The sequence below is a fragment of the Anomaloglossus baeobatrachus genome, chromosome 4 (assembly GCF_048569485.1).
Source record: "Anomaloglossus baeobatrachus isolate aAnoBae1 chromosome 4, aAnoBae1.hap1, whole genome shotgun sequence".
NCBI classification, from domain to species: domain Eukaryota; kingdom Metazoa; phylum Chordata; class Amphibia; order Anura; family Aromobatidae; genus Anomaloglossus; species Anomaloglossus baeobatrachus.
Window position 1 is genome coordinate 669,431,913 of NC_134356.1, and position 26,063 is coordinate 669,457,975.

General features: G+C 45.1%; 1 protein-coding gene and 1 long non-coding RNA gene across 2 annotated transcripts; both read right to left on the reverse strand.

Moving 5' to 3' along the window:
• Window positions 1-1,878: 1,878 nt before the first annotated feature.
• On the reverse strand, window positions 1,879-24,584 carry ACHE (acetylcholinesterase (Yt blood group)). Its single transcript, XM_075346664.1, has 4 exons — window positions 24,470-24,584; window positions 17,102-18,635; window positions 16,864-17,033; window positions 1,879-3,894 (listed from the first exon to the last, which is right to left on the reverse strand). Exons 2-4 carry the CDS (start codon window positions 18,610-18,612, stop codon window positions 3,773-3,775), a joined length of 1,803 nt encoding a protein of 600 aa, XP_075202779.1. The 5' UTR covers window positions 18,613-18,635; window positions 24,470-24,584; the 3' UTR covers window positions 1,879-3,772.
• LOC142302086 (uncharacterized) lies at window positions 12,887-16,708 on the reverse strand. The gene is made up of 2 exons (XR_012752927.1): window positions 14,836-16,708; window positions 12,887-13,142 (listed from the first exon to the last, which is right to left on the reverse strand). It is a non-coding gene; the product is annotated as an uncharacterized LOC142302086 (long non-coding RNA).
• Window positions 24,585-26,063: the final 1,479 nt, after the last annotated feature.

Consider the following 26,063-nt stretch of genomic DNA (forward strand, 5'->3'; position numbering starts at 1 on the left):
TAGCACACCTGCTTTCCTGCTGCTGATGTGTCGCTCTCCAAGCGGGCATATAGCGACCTATGCAGTTAAAATACACATGTACACACTGCAGTATATATTGGGGTCAGCACTATGTGTGCCGCTTACCGCCCGCCTATAAGCGGGTGTATGGTCGCCACCGTCCTGCCTGGTTGCCGAAAGTCCGAGCTTGGACTGCAGTAATGGCTGCCGGCGTCTTCCCCAGCTCGTGTGAGGAGGGGCGGGCCGTGGGCGTGCCCCAAGTCAGAGCGGGAATCCGGCGTCCGACAGTGTGCAGTGAGAGGGCTGGAGCATGTAAATAAGGCTCCAGCCCTCGGCGCTGCTGATTGCTCAGCGCCTGTCCCCTTCCCTGAGTGACAGGGAGGGGGCGGGAACGAAGCGGCACTAGGCCGCAGAAGCCGGGGACTGGATTTATAAGCGCCGCCGCCGTAAAAGCGCGGTCGGCGCCCAGTCCCCGGCGAACTACAAGTCCCAGCCGCGCCGCCGCTCCCGGAGCGTCCGGCGCGGTAGTTCCCAATACACAAAGTCACTCAGCAAAGCTGCAGTGACTGTAACCCTTTACTGTCCCCGGCGCACTAGCACACCCAGCAAGTCTGGAGTGTGCTGTGCCTGTGTGTACGGGGACACAGAGTACCTGTAATGGTGCAGGGCCATGTCCCTGAACGGTACTCCAGCTCCGTATCCAGCAGGTTCAAATGGGTCTGTGGATGGAGCCCGGCGTCAGAGCTTTGAGGCCGGCAGGATCCCACTTCCTCAGAGCCCCCCAGGGGGATGTGGAAGGAAAGCAGCATGTGGGCTCCAGCCTCCGTACCAGCAATAGGTACCTCAACCTTACAACACCATCAACGGGTGAGAAGGGAGCATGCTGGGGGCCCTATATGGGCCCTCTTTTCTTCCATCCGAAATAGTCAGCAGCTACTGCTGACTAAAATCTGTGGAGCTATGCATGGATGTCTGACCTCCTTCGCACAAAGCTTGAAAACTGGAGAACCCGTGATACCACGGGGGGGTATAGCCAGAAGGGGAGGGGCCTTGCACTTTTTAGTGTAGTGCTTTGTGTGGCCTCCGGAGGCAGTAGCTATACCCCAATCGTCTGGGTCTCCCAATAGAGCGCTGAAGAAAAATACCAAACCTCAAAAATGAAACAAGACACATTTTACAAAACTTACAAGGTTTAATGTTCTTTATTGAACGATGCACATACAAGACTTGTTCCTCATCAGTACACCCTTAAAAGGAAGGTCTCATTTTCCTGTATGTAACAGTAGCATTCAGGTTGGCCGATAACTGTTAGTTCCCAGATCTGGGCACCATCAGCTTTATGCTTTTTACCTTTCCCTTCTCTAGACAAATATCTCAAGCAGCTGAACCTAGTCTTGGAGGACTCAAGTTAGGCTGGTGTCACACTTGCGAGTGCCTTGTGTGTATCTTGCGCGAGTCTCGCGTTGCATCACCCGTCACGGCCGCACACTCTCCGGACAGAAGCGTCTCAGCTGCATAGAGATGCATGCAACCGACCCGCTCCTGTGAGGAGAGTGAGTCCGTGTCGGGTGATGCAACGCAAGACTCGCGCAAGATACACACGGGGCACTCGCGAGTGTGACACCGGCCTTAGAATGATTGTGGTGGCTCTCAGTTGACCAGTTTCTAGAACAGGTGATTTCAAGTGTAGTTAAATATAGATCTGGAATCTTTGTATATATATCTTTATCATCTGTAATATAATACTGCACATCTTATAAATATATTATTACTGACGGTAGGAAATTCACATGGAACATTACAGAAACCTCCCAAAAGATCACAAACAACCCAATTTATTTATTTTTTCCAGCAGAACAAACCCTCAGCATCCAGTCAGATTTTGAACATTTTATTACTGGTTATGTTTTCATATTTGGGCAAAATTAGGGTCCAACAGTCAATATCACAGTCATGGTTGTGAGTATATTGGTGCATATTTTGAATAAAAGGGCAATTCCAGTTGAATGTATTGTCCCTTGCCCACCTAGTCCTGTCTACAAGGAAGGTATTCTCTTTCTCTAACAATTGGCGAGCCAGCCAGGAAGACCAACCTAGGAGGGCTCTTTCTAGAAGAACCTGTAGACAAGAGCAAGAGACGGTGAGGGAGAAGAAGTGTGGTGCTATGTGAAGGTCCCTCAAGAGAGCAGCTGGCAGAGAAACCTCTCGCGTTCCTCTCAAGTCTGATCAATTTTTATAAGAAACTAAAAAGGGGAAACATTAAAAACATGTATGTAACTAATAAGAAACCTCAATGTGAGACAACTACAAGGATGAGGAAGAGTTGTGTGCCGTGAAAAGCTTTCAAAGATCGGAAGAAGACATCTGTGGCCTGTTACAGAGATAGAACCCATCTACACCTCTTTAGAAAGCTGGAGCTGGCACGTATCTTCAGGTGTTTAATTTAAAGTGATATTTGAGTAATGACAGTGCTGAAGAAGCTGGGGGGGGTGATCTCTTGATCATTATGGACCCACTATGCCATCATAGGGAATTGTAAACATTTCTATGGAATTCCCCTTTAAATTTGGTGAAATGTCAAGATTCTTACATGCTGGAGCATGAATGCCAAGATATGATTGGATGTTATGAGAGTACATTCACCGGACCACCATCATTTTAAAAGATACCGCTAACTATCTTATACGGATTTTGTGTAATCATAAAAATACTGACCGTAACAAAATAAAAATTTCATGTACATATAACACAGTGGAAATGCACATACAGCAATGCTGGGACTTTTAGTCCCCTCGTAGCCCCAGATCCACAGTTCTTAAATTTTTCCTATCATAGTGAGGGATTTAAGTGCATAAAAGGTTGGGTTAGACCATAAGTGACATATGGCTTGCAGCAGATCTAAAAGAACCTATGGCTTTCTGCAGGAACCCACAAAGAATGGTGCGATTTAAAGGGGAAGTCCACTTTGGCTAAAACTCATAAGGCTGAGCAATATAAGTACTAGAAGGTTGCCCAGAATAAGACTAGAGCATATCATGAGGATTATGGCTAAGGATTAACACTAGATGTCCCAGGAATTTCGAGCTCCATAGGGTTCCAATGGTAGAAATGTTAAATGACCCCTCTCTGGGACTTCTAGTGTTAAGGGCAAAATTAAAAGGGAACTTCCCCTTTAACACAGGCAGCAGTACCATTGTATGTGCATATGGTAAAAGCAAATAGCTTATGAGACTGGTGAATATTGCAGTAGAGTATATTCTATAGGATGGGGGTACGTGTGCCCTCTCCTGCCAGGCACCCCAGAATTCGGGCCCCTGGTAGAGGGGACAACGTTCACAGCATCACAAATAAAGTTTACACATAAATCTCCCTCCATATACAGTATATATTAGAAATATGTTTATATTATATATATTTATATCTTTATATCATCAAACACTATATACAGATGGACATGCGGACAAGGGGAGGGGGTCACAGCATCATACAGGGACATGCCCCCCCCACCACGCAGAATAAAGGGGGGTGTGTAGACTTCAGGAGACGTACAGTACATACAAGGAACGGGAACAATCACGTGACACGTGTGTGAGATACAGTGTTAATGTCTTAATGTGGGTCTTGCTCCTTAAGACATCACAAAAGGAGGCGGCAAGGACACTAGTATCCTCCCCCCGGACTCTCGCTGCAGAATCGGAGCAGTGATGTGGTCACTTTTTTATTGTAATATTTGTTTGTTTGCTAGAAGAGCAAAAGTGTTGGTTCGGTGAGGTCACAGCTCGCTGCAGCGCTCCTGCTTGCTGTAATGGTCAAACTGGTTCTTCCATCGCATCATGTAGGCGCTCCAGCGATGGAACTCCACCTTCCACTGGCGCTCAGCTTCATCAATGTTATCTGTATGGGTGGGAATGGGGGTGTAGGAAATGGGAAAGAGGGTAAAACAGCATAAGAAACAGAAAAGCTAAAAATCCCCCAAATCCAAAATAAGCATGGAGTGCACCACCAAATAGGCTTCTCAGAAAGTTAGGTTGTCACAAGAGAAGGCAAAATCACTTCAAAATTGCCTTAAATTTCACCTCCTTCCCCCCCTCAAAAAAGTACACACAGATACCATTTGTTAGGAGACAGTTTTCAAGGCTTCCATCCAATGGCCACATATTGCCAACATACCCAATGGACTAAGGCCTCCACCGACTCCTCCTCGTCCCTCACCAGCTCCAAGCTTGGTCATTCCATTCAGTCTCTATTCATAGGCCACTGGTCTTCACATTATATTCCCCGTTGTTTTTTCACCATCTACTAGGCCTTATGATGTCATGGCCCAATGCATATGACATTGCAATAAACCTCTCGCAATATCAGGGTATTGTAAGGCCTTGAAGGTTCCGAAGACCAGATATAATCCATGCTGTGAAGAAAACCAGGCCAGCGTGACCAAGCCATCAGCTGTGCTCAGTTATTTGGGTGAGATTATGGGGTAGGGAAGAGGGTGTTTTTGTTTTGTTTTTTTTTATTTTCTTGTTCTCTCTGACCCAGGGGTCAGGAACTATTTTTTGGCTGCGAGAGCCATGAACACCTCCTATTTTAAAATATAATTCTGTGAGAACCATACTCACCAGGGGAAAGCGGCAGTGGTGGAGCGGCAGGAGGCAGGGTAGGCGATGCTGTAGGCACAGAGGACGTTTCACGACTTAGCAGGGTGAGTGCACGTATGGTCGGCAATACTGCTGTGGACACCTGAGGTGTGACGTTTGTGGGTGTGATTAATCTGCTGGTGTGCTGCCTTGAATCTCCCGCAGTTGACGAATCCAACTTCAAGAAAACGGCCATGTGGGGGTGTGGGTGTGTGTAGATCGACACGATAGACTTCAAGAAAATGGCCGCGGAGTCCTATCTGCGCATGCGCCGCCTCCATGGCCATTTTCTTAAAATTGGTCTAGTCAACTGTCGGAGGTTGATAGCAGCGTAGAGATCATTGGCGCTCGCCGACACGACACCCCACTTGTCCGCAGTGTCGCCAACTGTGCACCACCACTAACTCCCCGTTAAACCATATGCGGTTTGAAAGACACACCCCTATTTTTTTCCCCCCAGTTTTGGGGGAAAGAAAAAGTACTTCTTACAAACTGGAAGATTTGTCTGCGAGCCAGATGCGGCCATCAAAAGAGCCACATCTGCCTCGCAAGCCATCGGTTCCCAACCCCTGCTCTAACCCCTTCCTGCACTTCTTGGATTTACCCAATATTCAACTTTTTTTTTTATTCTTTAATTTTTACAACATATTTATTCTGCCCTGTAGAGACAGCGTATAATTTCAGTAACATACTAGGTTCCTACTCAAATGCAAGTTTTGCCAAAATTTGTGTATCACTTTTATATTGGCCATCAGACTATTTGTCAACCAGTTCTAATAGTGAGAAACTTCTTTGTACCAAGTACGATTCCAGTGTTTGTCAGCAATAACAAACCTGAAGGCAAGTAAAAAAAAAAGGAACCAGAGTATTTTTTTTCTTGGAGATTTCCCAGAAAGTCTTAGGTTCACCATTGACTCGTGACAACTAATTGAATAGTTCTAGGTAATCAACATCAATAAACCCAGCATGTAGTATTCACGCATCAAGGAACCAAGTAGTCTGCAAAATGTTCCTGAAAGAAGTGAGTTAAATTGACATCAAGAACGACATGCATTCAGGTGTAATCGTGTACATGTCCCATCTCGCCCCAGCAGCACGCCCGCTGTCTTGGTAATTTATTTGACTCCAATCTCTCCTTCGTTTCCCACATCCAATCACTCGCTCATGTCACCACCTTAAAAACCTCTATAAATTTACCTTTTCTTACCATTGACTCTGCAAAAACTCTCACCGTCACTCTTTCATTCTTGCCTGGATTACTGTAATTCTTGACTAATTGGTCTCCCGGTTACTATACTCTTCCCTCTTCAATCCATGCTGAATACCGCAGCCAGGATCATTTTCCTCTTCAACCGCTTCACTTATGCCTCTGCTCTGTGCCAGTCATTGCACTGGTTACCCATGCATTACAGAGTCCAATATAAACTTATCACTCACAAAGTTCTCCACAGTTCTGCACCGCCCTACATCTCCTCCCTCATCTCTATCACCTACCCGTGCCCTCCCTTCTGCTAATGACCCAAGACTGACATCCTCAATAATTCAAACCTCCCACTCCAGTCAAGATTTCCCACGAGCTGCGCCTATGCTCTGGAACACACTACCAAGAACAATCTGATTAATTCTCAACATCCACACCTTTAAGAGGGCCCTAAAAATCATATTTCTTTAGACTAGCCTATCACCTCACTGCCCTGATCTAATCTAGTCCCCTTCATAAAATTTACTTCTAATTCTTGTCCCCTGTAACTTCTGGTTGCATTCCTCTTCATGTACAGTGGAACCTCGCTTAACGAGTAACCCAGTTAGCGAGTAATTCGCTGAACGAGCAAAGCTTGCTGTAAATTTGTAACTCTGTTTACGAGAAAGCTTTGCTGTACGAGAAAAATACTCACCGCACACACTTCCGGGTCCGTAGATCCACCACGCTCTAACCCGCTCTTGCAGTCTACACAAACACGTATTATACTCACCTTTCCTTCCGTTCCCTCAACGGCTTCCTGGAACTTGTAGTTCGCCCGTACAGGATGTGTATCAGGTAACCAACATGACCAATTCTGGACTTTCCGCTCCCAGCGCGCTGACGTCAAAAGGCAGGAGCCGCTTGCCTCTGTTTAGCCAGCACACTGCCTTTGAGTAGCGGTTGACAGGGGAAGGTCCACCCTCGTCGCAAGGCTTGCCGATACACATCCTGTAGTGGCGAACTACAAGAATCATGAGGCCAGAGATGGAACGGAAGGTACACATATGCTCACCTTACCTACCGCTCCCTTCCATCACCAGCCTCATGGCTCTTTTAGTTCGCCGCTACAGGAGGTGTATCCAGTAACCATCGCAACGAGGGAGGAACTTCCCCTGTCAGCCGCTAGTCAAAGGCAGCGAAAGTGAAAGCTCCGGCATCGGTCGTGATGGTTACTAGATACACAGCCTGTACGGGCGAAGTTCCATGACGCAGGCGAGGGAACAGAAGGTAAGGTGAGCATGTGTGTGTTTCTGCATGTTTGTACTTGTGTGGAATGGCACAATAGGGCACGAGGATGGGACATTTAACAGGTTGTGGAACAAATTGTCTGCATTGTAATGATTTCCTATGGGAAATCTTGCTTTGCTGAACAAGTAACTTGGTTAACAAGCACAGTCCCAGAACGGATTGTTCTCGTTAACCAAGGTTCCACTGTACTTTTTTTTTTTTTACATGCTGTATGTATAAATTCTGGCTGGAGACCGGTCCATTCAGCTGGTTTCCTCCTCCCTCATCTCTGTCCATCACCTACCTTTCCTCTCCACAGTTCTGCACCGCCCTACATCTCCTCCCTCATCTATTACCTACTCGTGCCCTCCATTCTGCTAACAACCTAAGACCAACATCCTCAATAACTCAAACTTCCCACTCCAGTCTTTAAGATTTCTCACGAGCTGCTCCAATTCTCTGGAACACACTACCAAGAACAATTTGAATAATTCCCAACATCCACACCTCTAAGCGGGACCTAAAAAACCCACCACATCTTTACACTAGCCTATCACCACCTCCCTCTTCTAATCTAGTCCCATGCTGCCCTTCATAAAAATTACTTTCAATTCTTCTCTCCTGTATCTTCTGGTTGCATTCCTCTTCATGTACCTTTTTTTACTCTGTATAAATTCCGGCAACCGGTCCACGCAGCTGGTTTTGAATCCCCTATTAAATTGATGGCTGGCCCATATATAACACGTTTCCCCCGCAATTCACCTTTTAGGCCTCCTCTATTTCCTCAGACTGTAAGCTTACAAGCAGGGCCCTCACTCCTCTAGGTATCTGTTGGAAATTTGTTGTCTGTCTCATTGTACATGTCCACTCTGAATTCTAAAGTGCTGTGGAATACGTTGGTGCCATATAAATATTATTCCCATGTATTGCTGCTAAAACTTGCTATAGTTCAGCTAATAAGTGACTATTGTAGACTAGAAGGATATGTGAGCAGCTTACAATAGTCCAACCTAACAGATCACAATTCGAGATGAGTGAATCTGAGGTTTGTATTAAACAACACTTTTTGGACTGCCTTGGACGTCAGTTGGCATGCCTGGTAATAAATGCACCTCCTTTGCATCTGGCAAGTATACTAGTGGGGGTGGGGAACCGTCATGGAGTATAAGGCACATCTACTTGTTCCCGTCACACGAGGATGTTCCCTCTGACAGCGACAATGTCAGTTTTCTGTACAGAAAAGACCAAGTAATGGGCAAACCCCCTGATGTTCAGGATCAGGATCAGGAACCTCGCCAGAACATTTTGTAAAGGTCAAGGCCGCAGATAACACGCCTTGTGTCCAAACCCTGAACTTGGGCTTTAAAGATCCAAGGTTACTCCAACAGCTAATCACAGACACCCATTTTGTAGGACAGCATCTGTGAATTTGTCTGTTGGTTCCTCACACATTTATTTTTACACTAATTAAAATAATGACAGCACTTTGCAGTGTTTAATTCTCAGGGCAGGTAAGTGGACGGCTACGGGCTATCATCCCCATTTGCCCGGCAATCAAAATACAGGAAATATAATATATATATAAAATATATAGCTGTGGGCTTCTGCTGTATTTTGCTCAGTCAGATAAAACCAGGCAGCTGGGGGCTGGGATTCTCAGCATGGTAAGGCCCAAGTGTACTGTACCCCCCCCATGCTAAAAACTGTAGCCACCCCTGGAAATGGCGCATTTCTTAGCTCCATTTCCAGGTGCTTCATCCTGCAGCCCTGGGGCCAGGTGGCTCACTGGGTAATAAGAAGTTAATACCACCTTTGTATTCTCAGCTGGTACTAAGCCCAAAATTCATGGTGTTATGCCAAATTAGACATGTCCACCATGAATATAAACAAGTTAAAATACAGAAAAGAAACACCAAGACTCCAATATATATTATACACACACAAAAAAAATATATAAAGATACTTAGTCAGCTGTAGTCCACAGGGAGAGCAATGTCAGCTCTGCTTCATCACTCCGCACAGACAAGCATCTATACAGAGTGAGAAGCAGGCTGACACTGAGGGTAAGATTCCACTTGCATATGCCTTGTCAGAGTCTCGCATTAAATCACCCGGCATGGCCTGACACTGATAGCAGTGGGCCGGCTGCATGTCTTTTTGTGCAGCTGAGGCGCTCCTATCAGGAGAGTAGGCGCCGTGCCGGGTGATAATGATGCAAGACCGAAACTCAGTGACATTCAAAGTTCAAATCGAGTTAATGGCTCATAGACTCAGGTGAACCCTGACAAAACAGCCGAAGATTGCCAGGTGACAAGCAGTGCAGTGAATACACATGGAAGTCATTCAGGAATGTGAGAAGGGTTCCAGGGCACTGCTTAACATAAAGCCAGGCATTCCATTCAATGCAGAGGAAAGTCTTATATACTGGAGCTGAAAGCAAGCACTGGGGTGCCTATATCCAAATTAGCAAGTAACGCAGAAAGACAGTAGAAAGTATGGCACTCACCAGTTTACTTTGCTGTGCAGGATCTTGTTTATTAAACAACGGCGGTTACATGTGCGGAGAGGGCTGAAGCACCGGACAGGTGCGAAACGGCCGTCGTCTGCCACAGCGTACACTCCCTCTCCCCACCAGCCCTCTCCGCACATGTAACCGCCGTTGTTTAATAAACAAGATCCTGCACAGCAAAGTAAACTGGTGAGTGCCATACTTTCTACTGTCTTTCTGCGATACACATGGAAGTGATCGGACCTGGAAGCAGACGCAGTCAAGAGATAGCGGTCTGCAGGATGCATCATGGGACCGGTAAGGATAATCGTTATTTAATTTTTTTTAATAATGTGCTTGTTTTAACAGGCCCTGAACCTGAACTGTAATACGAGCTTGCCAGGAAAGCTTGTGTTTGGGATAGTGCTAAAACGTTGCACAGTTTGGGTTTGCCCATCACTAGCTATGATGACAGATTACTATGGTCTTGTACACACTGCATTTTCTTCAACATCTGAATGCCTCTCCTACATCTGGCAAAGTGTGATATTTCTGAAATCCTGTGCCAGCTTTGCTTCACCGATTAACTGCCTAGTGATTAAAAGCCTGCAAATCCACAGGTGTGTTCAGTGGACAATAACGTGTTATCAGGACAATTTAAGATAGTCAAAAGAGAAAGTCACATCGATAGCTTTTTTCCTTTATTAGGCCAGCTGACAGTGTTGCATGCAAACAAAACAACAAACCCACTTTATATACTGTAGTATTTATCACAGTTAAAAACTGGGGATTAAGTCAATGGCTCTCACACTGCGAGGTTTGCAACAAGTCTTCTTTTGCAACACACACACACACACACACACACACACACACACAGTGTGTGACCTAGGAGAAAAGGTGAGTAGCTTAGATGTGAAGTAAATTTAGAGAGTGTCAGTTGAAGTCAGTGTGAGGTGAAGTGAGGCGTGCAATATGGAGATTGCCCTGTCCTGAGGTAACTGGTGAAACGTCTGGACGGGCCAGTTATAAACTGGCAGGGTATCAGTCCCTAGGCCACCATGACTTTCAAGGTCAATGGCAAATGGACTGCTATTAGCCTTAAGAAAGTGTGAAAATTGTCCAGGAGCTCAGTGACATGTTTGCGTCTGGAAGCTTCTAGAACACCATGAGTTTTCCCATCAGGATTCAGGTCACCTGCTCACTGGAAAAGATTGAAGATCTAGTTTTCTCCTGTCTTGAAAACTCAGGATTTCAACTCACCAATTCCAATGTAGAGGATATCAAAGTGTAGACTGGAGGAAAAATGGGTTTAAAAACCGCGCTAGGAAACCACGAGCAAGGATGTAAATTAATATTTTTCTTTTATTTAGATAATTCCAACGTGTTTTGGAGACCCATCTGTCTCCTTCCTCAGGGAAAGAGAATTCCAATGTAGGGAAGTAGCAGCAGGAGGAAAACACTACACCACAGCAGAGAAACCAAACTCTCGTTTGGAGAGGTGGGGGAGCAACATACCGAGGAACCAGCACTAGCTTGGGCGCTAAAGGGGGGGGGGGGGGGGGGTGGGAACTCCTGGGGACCTTCAACAGGGCCCGGCCCTGCCGAAGACGAACATCCCAACACTGACTCATTTTCCCCCTCCCCTTTATTAACACCCCCCCACCCCCCATCACAAAACCTTGTGGCATTACCAGGAGTATGTGACATCGCCACTTGGACCCTCCACTGTGATATCAGATCTACCAGGAGTGGCACAGTTCAGCGACCGAGGAACTCAGCCAATGGTGGCAGGCCATGTGAGCGCTATGGGGCCAGTCGCCCCCCCAATAAGGATTGCACTTTTAGTTGGAGTGAGCGGTGCGATACCCCCCCCATCATTCTTCCACTGTGTCTACGATCTAATGTGTCAGCACAGCAAGATGTTTCTACCGCGCCGAGATGTCCAGAGAGGCATAATAGTGGTCATGTTGAGGTGACCGGAGCAGCAGGGGGAAAATGAGAAGTATGTACGGTATTTAATCAGTGGGCAGAGGACTATGGAGGGGTGTGTGCATTAAAGTTGTTTGGGGACAGTATGCTACTATGTGGAGGAATATGGGGTGGCATAATACTATATGCAGGACTGGGCTACAGTCAGTATATTACATTGAGGACTATGGGGTACATTAAGCTATATGAATGACTATGGGGGTGCATTATAATATATGGATAACTACGAGAGGTTCAATATTGGGATATCTGTATGGGAAAGATGGGTGTTGAGATTCAGAGTCAAGGTCAGTGGTATTATCCTGTACCCGGGTGGGGGGGGGGAATGGAGAGGGCCCCACCCTGTTCAAATTTTGCCCTGGGGCCCATTGAACTCTACAGTCCTCATACCCAATGGCATACTTAGAGCACATGAAAGGGACTGAAGACTTAACTTACTAAAGCCTCAGACATTTACCTACTAGGACACGTTCGAGAAAAATCTGATACTAGTGCAGGCAGAGATTAGACATGGCGCAACGACTACAGCCTCTGGTTTGGTGTTGCATCCCTAGCAACCAAACAATTATGGCCCTTAGCAACTAGTCTTCAAATCTCCGAGTCAATGCCAAAGACCAAAAATGTCCCACCATGGTAATCAGATTTTTGTGGAGAACTTTGAAGACAATCATGAAGTTGTTGAGTTGTCAGCTTTAACCTCATGCTAGATAAGGGTTGCAAGGTGAATGAGCAGGACCCACAGATCTTACAGGGAGACAGTCATCCAGCCATGTTTCCTATGACAGCTATATAAAAATGGCCATGGGTGTCCTATTAGAATATGTTGTAATTTGAGGACAAGGGGAGAGGGGGGGGGGGGGGATGTAGAATATTGGGATACTAGTGTAAGGAAAGATGAAAACAAGTTTAGGACATGCATCAAAGGGCATAAAAAAAAAAAAAAAAAAAAAAAAAAAAAAAATTTTGCAGGACCAAGCTGGCCTCCCTGGAGCTTCATCAGGTTAGTATGCCAGGCTCAGAAGCCTAACAAACTAACAGCATACTAGCACCCAGGAGGAAATTTGCAGGGTCTGGTAGTCAGTGGCTACTGGACCATGGAAAGTCACTGGAGCAGGGTCCTACAAATGATTAATAAACGCACTTCACCAACCACTAGGTGGTGCTGTCAATTAGCCATGCATGACTGTACAAGGGGTTAATACACATGCAAATTGATGAACAAGTCAAATCAGTGCATTTAGTCATTTTAGGAAAGTTAAATGGTTAAAACAAAAAAAAATAAAAAATAAATTAAGCCGAAAATGGTTAAAAGCATAAAAGCAGCTAAAATTTTATTGAATGCATAAAAGAAATAAATGAATGACAGACACCAAACAGATGAAGCATGCAGGGGTATATCTGCTTGAGGCATTTCTTGTTGCTGTGATGGGGGCTAGAGGCAGTCCATTGAAGGGGAGACTTCACAGTGTTCCCTTTGTAAACTGCACTACTAGCAAATACAGGGTGACCATTGCTGCGCATAGGCTGCAGCGAGAAGCTCCTGAGCAGTGGGTGGTCGTCGCTATAAGGGAGGGAGAAAGTCAAATGTCAGATCAGAGAACACGCAAAATTAGATATTCACAACTGCCTGTTTTACACAAGACAGCAGTTTAACAGGTCTTAAAAAAAAAAAATTGGAAATGGCAAAAAGACACCTGAAAGATTACACTTTAGGATCCCATTAGCTGAGCTCAAAGATCTAAGACTTTCTATGTACACAAGGTTTGTTAAATATTGTCTAAATCTGTATTAGTGAGCACTTCTTTGCAAAGACAATCTGCCTTACAGCACAGGTGCGCCACAATAAAAGGCCACCAACAGATTTAGAAAATTTTGTGAACAATGTCCAAGATACAAAAGGCCTTCTGTATACAAAGAAGAGTTTTCAATCCCTGTAAAAAGGCAGTATGGCATGTGCACACATTGCCAAAAAGTGCAGAAATTTCTGCACTGAATGCAAAGAGGAAGGGGGGGGGGGGGTGAAGCTGTTAAGCAGGAGCAGTCTTGGTGCAGATTCGTATGAGTGAAATCTGCAGCAAAACCTTTGCAAAAATTCACATGCTGAAAATTTAAATGTAGAAGCCAAAAATAAGCTCTGCAGAAAACTTCAGGATCCTCAGTCACGTTGCTGCCATCAGGAAGACCTGTGCAAAACCCCGCCCCAAAAAAAAAAAAAACCCTCCCTACACAAATCTGCAATGCATGCACAAAATGTTTAAGAGGTTGTCCAATACTGGGACAAGCCCTTCTGATTCTATATGCATCTCCCAGGTAGAAAAAGCCTATACTTCCCTCCTGCACCACTGCTGCAGCTCAGGGCGTCAGTGCTTAAGCGACCTTGGGATGACATGCAAGGCCCAGGTCCAATTAGTGCCGCTTTCACCACCTTGGGACAAAACGAGCAAACAGGAAGTGATCACTGCAGCTGCACTCACTTCCTGTTGATAACAAAACAGGAAGTGAGTGCAGCCGCAGACATAACTTCCTGTTTTGTCCAAAGGTGGGGAGAAGGAAGCTGGTGCTGATTGTGGCTTCACAGGAGGCCTTTCTCCAACATCATGGGAGCTGTGGCACAGTTTGAAGGGCACTGGTACAGGATAGTTTAATTTTTTTCTCTCCAGGTAAAAGTGTGAAATCAAGAGGGTTTGAGATGGTAGAGGATTTTTTTTATATATTACCCCCCATAGTGAGGGTACCCTCAGTAAATACATGTACAGTGTAATAGCTAACATTCCCCCTCCTACTAATGATTGCTATAATTTACTGAAAAAGCAGAGCTGCAGTATAAAGCATGAGCAAGAGCATCATTATTGAACCTTTTGGTATCCTACAGTCATCCTAAAGAGTAATATTTACTTGGGGGGGGGGGGGGGGGGTTGGGCATTGGGAAAGAAGGGAAATTTCCCCTTTAACAGTGATAGTCAGACCATGGGCTAATGGGTACTCCAGGAGTGATACCATCCCTGGACTCTACCCGATCCCATCTGTTAAAGGATTCCTAAAATATCTTGGAATAAAGTTATAGAATTAGAACAGTTTCCGAGGCCGGAGCACATGTTTAAGATTAGAGAGTTGGCGGTCATGTAAAATGAATCTGATGTCAGAAACTAAAGCTAGGTTCTGGCAAGAATAGGTTCCACAGACTGACTAATCTGTTGAAGATAATGGATCATTTTAGGGGTTAACAGGCCAATCTCAGAGGACCCGTCACTTACCGTAGTTTTGGCTCTCCGCTTTGGCGGCTTACATTCCACGACCTCCTTTGTTCCTGTGCCTCCAAAATCCTGACAAAACACTATTTGCACACAGGTAATTAGCCAAGTGGGTGGTATTCGAGAACACCCCCGAAAGGAGTTGAGGACCACATCCAATTGGCTAACGAGACTAGGTTTATATAGAAAAGGCAAGTTGAGGCCATATCACAAGAAGGAAGAGGTGCAGGAACAGAGGAAACCACCTGAATCAAGGGAAAAGACAAAAGCCACCACCACTTATTTACGAAGACATAGGTCCTCCAAGTTGCCCCCGAACCCTCAGTCTATGCCATCCCGTTAGAGCTTGGAAATATAAGCCTCACCACAAAGTGCGTTGGGCCCTATAGTAGCTGCCTCCATCGCATATAGACACCTGAGCCACCGTCTAATATCTTGTGTATGAGCAGAACGCTCTCAAAAGCAAACCATGAAGTAGTGCATTAAGAAAAGCAGGCCAAGCAGCCATAAGCTTAGGAGAGCAGATAGGTGTTATTACAGGAATGCAGAAAGAAGCCATGCCAACAATTTGCACACCATAAAAGTCTGCCTAAAAATGTGAAGTAACGCAATATATACACACACACACACACACACACACTTGAAAATTTTATATAAAAATTGCATATTTGTTTAAAAAAACAAAACAAAAACAGTGAATAGAAATTTTTGGATTACCATATTGCTGGAGACAAGATAAACAGCATTGACACACTGAATACAAGAGTATATACAGCTTGCCATTCGATTCTATGAAACAAAAATTGGTGGGATCCACCAAAAAATATCTACTAAGGCAAAAAGCAGGTCTTATTCCCTGGGACTAAATTGCCACTGTTAAACTTGCCTAAAGGGGGCTTTACACGCTGCGACATCGCTAATGCGGAGTCGTTGGGGGGGGTGGTCACGGAATTTGTGACGCACATCCGGCCGCATTAGCGATGTTGCTGCGTGTGACACCGATGAGCGATTTCGCATCGTTGCAAAAATCGCTCATCGGTGACATGGGGGTCCATTCTCGATTATCGTTACTGCAGCAGTAACGATGTAGTTCGTCGCTCCTGCGGCAGCACACATCGGTATGTGTGACGCCGCAGGAACGAGGAACCTCTCCTTACCTGCCTCCCGGCCGCTATGCGGAAGGAAGGAGGTGGGCGGGATGTTAAGTCCCGCTCATCTCTGCCCCTCCGCTGCTATTGGGCGGCCGCTCTGACGTCGCACGGACCGCCCCCTTAGAAAGGAGGCGGTTCGCCGGTCACAGCGACGTCGCCGGGCAGGTATGTGTGACAGGTGTGGGCGATGTTGTGCGGCACGGGCAGCGATTTGCCCGTGTCGCGCAACAGATGGGGCGGGTACCCACACTAGCGATATCGGGACCGATATCGCAGTGTGTAAAGTAGCCTTAAGACTACAAAGAAAACTGGCAATATATACATTAAGACCTTTATTCCCAGAATCTGTTGATTTAGGCCAGGATTTGTATTAATGCAAGTTGTATACTGCCTGTGATTAGATAGGCAAGACACTATTGACGAGAAATGGGCAGAGACCTAGCATGCTCATACCTCAACTGAGAGGTCTCAGGTCTACAAATCAAAGGTCTGTGGAGCCTTTGTTAGGAGTCTCGACATGGAAAAAGCCAGATATCCCTCCAGGAAGGACCTAGCCAGGGGGCAATGCACCTAGGAATTCACTGTGTTGAGCGCCTTTGTTGGCTGCCGACAGTGTTTTTCTTTGGCTGGTCTCCCCAAGATCAGTGATTGTTTTGGCTAGATCTCAGGTCTAGGAAGACTGAGACTAGATAGGCACAACTGACAACAGTAGAGTGTCTACATTATGGTGTTGTCATCCAAGTTTTGGTCACTGACTATGCCAAGTCTAGATGGCACCATTTAGCAAGTTCCCTCAAAACATATTGGCAAACAAAAGGCTTAAGTGGTCACTCATTACAAATTTCGACTTTGTGTAGCATAGACATAAGGTCCAGCATACCTGTGATGTTCAGGAGCTTGGGCAGGAAACGGTTCCAGAAGGTGCATGTCTGTACCCTTAGTCCTTGCATGTTCTGGTAGGGCTTGTTGTTCAGTGCCAAATAGCTTTGCTCCGTTGCGGTGTACAGAGGCCATTTTGATGTGCGGCCATTAGTGTTCTCATTAGGATCCCTAGCAGAGCAATTAAGAATTAAAAACCACCATTCAATTGAAACATGATTCACATTTACTGTACTTACCCAGTCCGTGCAAAGTTGGCCCAGTAACGCATCATGCGCCGACTCAGTTCTGCCTCTTGTTTGGTGTAGTTAAGTTTTGGCTCAAGAGGAAGACCAAAGACGAACTCAATCTCATACCCGTGTGGAACACCCATCCATTGTGGCCAGGCGATATTGGATGCTCTGTGGTCAAAGTAATAAGCGTATACCTTGTTCCCAAACTCTGAGACCTTTCCAGCAAAGTGAACCATGGGACAAATGACATTGTGGTCTCCAACTATTTGGTCCATAGCTTCTCGGTTTTTGAGTGGCTCATGCTCATCTGCCCAGTCTGTATATTGCATCACCACTGCTTCCAGAGCAATGTCATTGGCTTGAGGGACGCTCATTCTCACTCCACCAAGGAACTCCTCCCGAGTGATCAAGCTTTCATTGTTCTTGCTGAAACCAGGTGCGCCGTAGAGTAGGAAGTAGGAGCCTTCGTTCTGGTTAACGCCTACGATCAATGGGCATGGCTTAAAACTGCCCATATTTATTAGTGTTTCAGGGGCATCTGGGAAAAAGTCTCCATCGGCCACAGGAACAAAGGCAAAACGGAAGACACTTGGTGCCGGAAGGACAGAAAATTCATTGTCAATCAGTTTCTGTGGTGCATTTGTCCGGAGGCAGATTAGCAGCTCTGTGTCATTACCCAGTTTACAGTTGAGAAGCTTTCCCAACTCTTCAGCCCGGCGCCGACTTTCTTGGTGTGTGACTGTTGCCCATGGTGTGTTTGGAGAGCCACTCTGCAGTACAGCTTTGGAGAACAAATGATGGCTACCTGGAGAGAGTACATGCATGCCAACAGAGGCACCTCCTGCACTTTCTCCAAAGATAGTGACTGTCCTAGGGTCGCCACCAAAAAATACTATGTTATCTTGGACCCACTGAAGTGCCAGGCGTTGGTCAAATAAGCCCACATTCCCTGGAGCATCTGCACTTCCTGGTGTCAGGGTCAAGAAACCAAATGCTCCAACTCGGTAGTTCATGCTAACCACTATGACATTTTCTGTGTGACATAGATAACGACCATCATAGACATCAAGGGAAGAAGAACCACTGTAGAAGCCACCACCATAGATCCAGACCATGACAGTTGCGTTAGTGGGGCGTGGGTAAGGGACCCAAACGTTAAGGTACAGACAGTCCTCACTCATTGGACGATTTGGATTCCACATTTCTATCCCAGAGAAGCCAGGATACAAGGTGTCAAAGTATTGGTAACAGGCATTAGGATAGCTGGTGGCATCAAAGACATCACTCCATGGCTTTTTTGGTTCTGTCCGTCGAAATCTTAGTGTGTCAACAGGAGGCTCCGCGAATGGAATCCCCAGAAATCCAGCGACATGGCTGGAGAGGACACTGAGCCGGGTACCCCTCACTTTACCTGAACGGGTGGTGACCAAAAGTTCCGACTCACTTTGGCCGAGCACATGAGGCAAGAGGAGAGAGAGGGTGCAGAAACCAAACACTGTAAGAGACAAGAACTGCATGACTGGTCCTCACTGAAAAGTACCTGAGGATTAAAAGAAAATAAAATAATTTTTACATTAACAAGAGTCAGTCATGTTACAAAATAGACAGGGGAAAAAAAAGTTAAAGATTTGGAGAGCTGACAGTTTACAAACATCATGAGTGGCTGAGAGATAAGGAAAATTTGTCGTGAGGAGATAAAGGAAAAAAAAAACAGACGACTAAAAACGAGAGCGAGAAAGATGGACAACCTGCTAAAACCACAACTTACAACATGAGGAGACAAAAGGCTAAAAGGCCTGTCAGCTGTTCCCATGCTTAAACCTTTAGCTACAACCTTTTTAGCCTCAATTTTTGTTTTTGGGAGTATTTTCTCTAGTTTGTGACCCTTACTTCCAGGAATTCTGCGATTGTACGTGGTTCTGTCGTAGCTGTGTGAAACGTAGCTACAGCAGGTTTACGAAGAGCGGAGGGAGTGAGAAGCTAAGGGCGGAGAATGTAGGGGGCCTCTCTTATCACACAGGACTGGTGAAAGCTGGGGGTGTTTTGTTTGAGGGCCAGAAGAAATGCAAAAATTTCCACCATCATGAAACATTATGTGGATTTAGCACGATATGTTGAATGGACATTTGAGCCAAAGACTTTATAGATGGTGTCTAGTGCTAGGTTCTCCACCATGGCAGGTGACACGAGTGTACGCCTTCTCACATGTATACAGACAAATTCCATAGGGGGAATCACTATGGTAGGAATCCAAAGGAAAGACCTCATGATTGATACATTGCAACATGGATCCTTAGCAGTGTGGTAAATTTACGACCTGATAGCCAACATAATCTAAGGTCTATTATGTCACCCAGAGTGAACTGGACAGTATCGACCTAGTGGGAGTTCCAGTTGCCAGAGCATCTGGGTCTGCTCATTCATTTTAGTGACTTTGAAGTTCTTTCCCCCCCTCAAACCTATGGGAGCACCACCATGATCTGCGGAGCATTCTTGTGATCGATGAGCTACAGGACAGGGTTTAGTTCCCAAGATGTCAGCTGAATATGCACTTTCTATAAAAGCAGAGTGAGGGTATTAAACACCCTCTGGCAGCAGCTTATCTTTCGTAGATGGATTGCATAGGGTGAAATTGTACTCAAATCATCCTTTCCTTGAACACTGACCATCTAAGGAGTCGAGAAACTACATTCAGAAGACTTAAGCATCAAAAGTTGTCAAGTTGAGCTGGCATGTTACAAACAGTTTGAGGAACCAGTGTAGTGTTAAGATTGTGGTGAATAATTACATAGGGACAGTTACCCTGAGCACTAAAGTCCATGTAGCCACCCCCAGTGTCAGTCAAGTGGCATCTGCAAGTGTGGAGCACAGCAGTGAAGATGAGCTGGTCATCAGCTGCTGCGCTCTGCATAAAAAAGCAAGTTTAAGGATAGAAACCTGGTAGATCAAGTTGAGCAAAAATAGATTAAGACCCTAATCCAGGAGCATCTTAGTAGTCAACCAGACCCTTGCAACCCTCGTACCGAGACAGAAGGAGAAGGAGAAGGGTCACAGGCCTATGGTCAGGCAACTATAAACATTAATGTGGCTACTGGACCAGGGTCCTGCAAGTTTTTCTGCTGGTGTGCACTAGATTCCAGAATGAATAGCTGCCATCTTCATTTACCACCAAGAGCTATGTTTTTTTCTTAACCACTATGGCACTGTCCGCATAGGGACCACAATTCCTGGTTTGAGTGGGTCTCCTGCCATGACCTTACAGCCCTGTGTCTAAGGCTAATGGTTCACAATGCATGGATGAACTATGGTTCAGCTGAAATATCCCTTGTATGATCTGTTTTAGATGAGCATATACATTAACACAATGGTGTGCAACCTACTATATATTATAGGCATGTACGTTCCTCGGTATCCTGCCAAGTCTTCCCTTGATGTTCCTAAATTGTGGTCATTTTACGGTGTGCGATTTCTGACAAGTACTGACCCAGGTTATCCCCCAGCCAACCTTGAATGTTTTTACTGTCAGCTTCAGCTGGTGGGGGGGGGCTAAATGGAAAGACGGGAGCAATACATATCCTGCAGCTGTCTCTTGTCTATTTTGGTCCAGCTCACGGATAACGTTTCAATAAACATGCATATATACCCACACACCAACGCCGTATACGCCTCACTGCCCGCGGAGTGTAAAGACCTTGTCGTTTGGGATTGTCATTTACATGCAAGTAAAGATTTCAGGAGCTATCAAAATGGAGAAGCAGTCACCAAGAAAGCTTCCATTCAATTATGGGAATATATACGGAGGGTGGTGGGCAACCATTAAAAATGCACCACACAAGTCAGGAGGAGCAAGACCACTTATTTTCCTTTATTACAAGAGTCAAAAGGCATCATTGAGATTTTATCTAGTAAGGCATGGATATTGATACTTGGATAATTCATTTCCATATCAGTTTCAGGGTAGAAGAACATGCAGGAGACAGCTTACATCTAGGAATGCCCTGGCATGGTCTCCACAAAACGCAAGGGAGCAGATTAGGCAAGACCCACTCCCTTGACTTGGAAAGCCATCCTCCATTCCTGAGAAGTCCAGAGGTGAAACTGAAGACTGTCAGGACTACTCCGTTTTTTTTTTGCGCCAAGGAATCTTTGGTTCCTCCAACGAAGCAGGGTCAACCCTTACGTAAAGTCATGGGAACTGTACCACTCCTAAATCAGCGCTTCCGGCACCTACGTGCAGGACAGCTTTAAAATCAAATTATCACATAGTGGGTTAATTTTTTTGCATTGATTTCCAACACCCTCAAAATCATTTTAAGAGCAGTAGTCTCCCTTTGGTCAATCATGTCCATGTCAAGATCTGGGCAGGGATGTTAACTTTTATAAATGCAGAAGCTGGCAAGTCATTATGGCCTACTGTTGCTCAACGTTGAAGTAGACATAAGGCAATTAGTGAGATGATAGAAAACAGCAGCTTGTTAAAGAGCAGGAAATCCTTCACAGATAACAGCAAGGCCTGTCAATACACGAGACACTCAAGACAAGACCTTTGGATGGATTCCACACCAACACTGTATTAGGAGGGGGATCTGCGTTGTGTTGTAGGCTGCAGATGTGAATATATGAGCTGCAAGCTGTCAAAGTGAGGCCTCTGCAAATGCATCACTAATAGAGGAGGCGTAGCAGGTCCCCTACGTGGCTAATGAAATAGCTGGACAGGGAGCAAGAAGAGTGAGGGGAGGAGAGACAGCACGGAAGAGCAGGAGAAGAGGAAAAACACCGCCACCCCAGGGAAGGCTTGACAGGGTGTCAGTTCCAACTATAACCAAGTTCATTGGAATGTCAGGGGTATTTATGATTTTTAGGAAGACTAACCTTGCAACCCACAAGTGTGAGGACTAGAAACCTGGTAGATGATCCTGGACTAGGATCTTCAAAATCTCCATCTGACCAGACCATGTGACCCTCTTACCGGGACAGGCAGGAGATGGGTCACAGGCATCTAATCTAGCAACTACAGACCATCAGTGTGGCTACTGGACAGAGGCCCTGCATGTTTTACTGCTCAAACCTACTGGTGGATGCTCATGGCCCTCCTCCCCATAGACAAGCATCTTACCTCCTTTCATTGGCTTTAAAATGTATGCCCTAATCTATTGCCAAGAATTAAGACAGATGAAACTTGGGTGGAGAGCTAGAGTATACAATATGTTAGCCATGTTTCACACCGGTAGATTTGTCTGATCCAAAGAACATGTTCTGAGGCTCATGGACTACACAAATCTGTTTTGAAGAAGTGGATTGTGCACACCAATTAAACTATGGGTACGTGTGCTTCTAAAAAAACAATTCCACCTCTTGCAAACCACATGCATTTGTGGCTCTACCTTTCGAGACATGAGGGTTAACCCCATATGGAAGAGCGTCATCTACCATGAAACCAACAGCCACTGGAGTACTCCAAGACACCACCATCCATATCATGCCATCAAGAACACACAGGGGGTCCGGATATATTGAAGTCAGTAATAGCACATGAGTGGTCTTTGACTACTTCATGTTGTGCACAACTTTTGAATTTGTGCAACTCCTGGTATTTCAGGGGACACTAAACTTCAGGACCAAATATTCATAAACTTGCATGACAGCCTGCAATCAATGTTTTGATAACAGATTCATCCATTTTCGATTCTCCGTTTGGGTAGGAAGTTAAAGGGGTGAGGTTATATAAAGGGGACACTTATGCCACCATAGTAAATTAGGTGGTGGGTATGGGATTCTCTCAGATTTGAGAGATCTATGGAAGGATGTCTCCCTTAGATTAGGATGTACTTTCTGGACTTGATGGCCTATATGCAGACCTATTTGCACCAACCAGGAATAAAGAATTTAAACAAGTGAAGGTTTTAAAATTTAGCCAAAAAAATTTTGCTAATGACCAACAATATACAGGATTATTCAGCAGAAACAAGGTCATCTGAAGACCATCTCTTAATTGTTAAAGGCCACGTGTGTCTCCTTTTTAAATGGGATGTCGAATATCTACAGAGTATCCCAACTGCATATGCTCATGGGATGGATCTCGCTGCATTGCTGGTCCTATGACCGCAGCCTCACACATTGATAGTTACCAGCTGTGTTTACAATTGAATTATTAATAGACTCCTTGGACCAGCGCCACCTATAATTAAATACTCCCGAACTACTAAACACAACAAGAAACTATCCCGCCATTCCACATTTCACTGTTCTCATTACATCCAACTCCTTCACCGACAAGATGAAATTCTGACGGCCGGTGGGACAGATTCCAAGCCCTGCAGCCACCTCCAGCAGTAGTAACCCAAACCCCAATACATCGACAGCCGTCACCCTGTCCGAAAAATGTATGGCTTGTGTCACCTAATCTTTAAGACTTCCGGCCAATGTCATCCAAGCTGACATAGCTGGCAGCTTTCACGTAATACATGAGAGCAAGTGGTACTCTGAGCTCCTACTACATTGAGAACTAAAATATTAATATCATGCAGGAGCATTTGAGAGGTTTTCCAAAAAGTTAGCTATAACAGGGGAGGGTGAAAGACAGATGGTGCTTTTGACAGCTAGGCCCTTCCAGAGAGCCCAACACAAGTCAATAGTTCAGTCATCTTTACCATACACCTAGTTTTTGGAGGTTCCCTAGGACTGGTCATTCCATGATGTCAGCCATCCATGACTTTGAGGCCACCACATGCAAATATTTGCAAGTCATTATCATGCCATAGCCAACACATGCGTTTCTACATATCTGGCACATAAACCCAACACAAGAAACTATGGATGCTTAGGCAATACCCAACATCAGGGTGACTTCTATCCACACCGAGATCTCCAGTAAAATCATGTATACTAGTCGATGACACTTCCATCAAGTAGCTGCCCATCAATGTCACTTGAGCAGTGATGCTCAGCATCCATGCCATCTTCTCCACCCAGGCGCTGTCCATCATGGCACACAAAATGCAGGTCATAGTCACCTCAATGCAAGTCACTGTCATTATAGGGCAACCCAGTTGCATATCGAGAGCTCCTTGCAATCTCCATCACGTAGCCAACTCTTCCTTGATGGTAAACACTGGCATAGTGAAACGTACAAACGCTTGAATGCCTGGCAGATTTGACTGCCAGTTACACCCAACACCACGAGTTACTACTTAATTAGGTCAACGGGCAAGCCAAAAAGGATTGCAAGCATCTATATAGTGCCAACACATTGATCAAGATAACATGACAATGAAAGAAGTCCAGGAGGTTACAATTTAAACCAAAAGATGACAAGTCTGAAGAAGCCACCGATGTGCCCACATACTAGTACATTCCATCGTAGTCAGCCCTTACCTGAGACAATCTGAACAGATCTTGCCTGTGGATGGTTCTCTAGCTCTGCATCTGCTCTCCCTCTCCGTCAGGCTATCCCTCCCTCTGCTTATCTCAGTGTCTTACTCTCTCCAGCCTCTGGATAACTCCTCCTTTGCCTCCATCGCTCCCTCCCTGCAGAGACAGCACCAGAGACAGCAGCCAGAAAGACAGCTAGAGTGCACCTAGAAGCACACAGAAGGCGACAGACCGGCATAGAATGCAGAGCACGCAACCAAGACGAGAGCACACAATGTCTGCATTAGAGACTGACAGGTGCAGAGACAGCACCTTCCTAGATTAGGGCTGATTTGGACAGCTAGTGCCCCCTCCCTCCATAGAACCCAAAAATTCCTATTGAGCCACACAAGAGTCACTGCCATCTATTGTGGGACACAAGGACCGCTATAGATCGCACAGCATTTTTCTAACAATGCTCATTTTTTATAGGTATGATTGTTTTTAACCCAGTCTTGCCATTTTGCCTTTTCCTGAATTTTTAGACCAAGTCATCAAGTGCACCTTGACATTTGCAAAACTTTCTTCGAATACATTCCAGTCCCACAAGTCATTTTAGTTTTAGACTCCCATATAGTAAAATATATATATATATATAATATATATATATATATATATATATATATATATATATATATATAAAAAATAGGGAAGTTATCAAGATTCTCACTAGCATCTGGAATATCCCTTTTACATAGATAAAGTTTTATTAGCTATGCATTAAGAGAAGAGACAACATATCCACACAAATGCCCTAATCTGCCACCCTATAGGCAAGGTCATTATATACTACTACATATACACATTTTTGTTCATGTAGGACTGCTGATCCTGCCATAACCTTTGTGTTTGGAGTGTACATCTTTGTCAGTTTTTTTTTTTAAGTATACATTTATATATTTTATGCACTTGCACCTTTGACTTTGTATGTTTTTTTAATCCATATATGATTAGTTTAGGTTTACTAGTTATCTTTTTGCTCTATAGTTGCAAAACAAGTGGATAAAGTAGGTGGTTCACAAAACAATTTTTCAAGAGTTTCGTGATGAATCGGGACCCGTTAAACCACTCAAGTGTCCCCCCTTCTCTATAAAAGAAGACACCATCTTTTAGATCAAGTCCAGTATAGAAAGATGACAAAAGCCTTCTATTAACAGTGAATTATCACCTCCCTATGATAGGCTACTTCAAGAATTAAGGACACTCTTCTTGCCAAACCCATATGGGAAAACCACCACTTTATAATGGACAGCCATCATGGAAAGCCACACTGAATGTTACACATATGGACAGCTATAGTCCTCCTGGAGGAGTATGCTCCAGACATCTGTACTACACTGCTCATGTGGACAACCAACAAATGAAGCCACCACAACCCACGATGGTCCGTTAGAATATGAACACACGCTAGACTGCAAGCCGATATTAAATTTCAACATACGTGAGACTTCTGTGGTCTGTTACAAACAGCTAGGAATAGACTACTGTAGGCTTTGCTCTGGTTAGACAGCTGAAAATACACCAGACATCTTCCTTAGAGGACCATTCTACTGCTGGG

Excerpts from the sequence above, each read along its gene's own strand:
- ACHE (XM_075346664.1), bottom strand. The coding sequence starts at position 18,612 with ATGCAGTTCTTGTCTCTTACAGTGTTTGGTTTCTGCACCCTCTCTCTC. Across the intron at positions 17,034-17,101 it reads GCCAACTTTGCACGGACTGG|GGATCCTAATGAGAACACTA; the intron begins GTAAGTACAGTA and ends TTGCTCTGCTAG. Across the intron at positions 3,895-16,863 it reads CAAGCTCCTGAACATCACAG|ATAACATTGATGAAGCTGAG; the intron begins GTATGCTGGACC and ends CCACCCATACAG.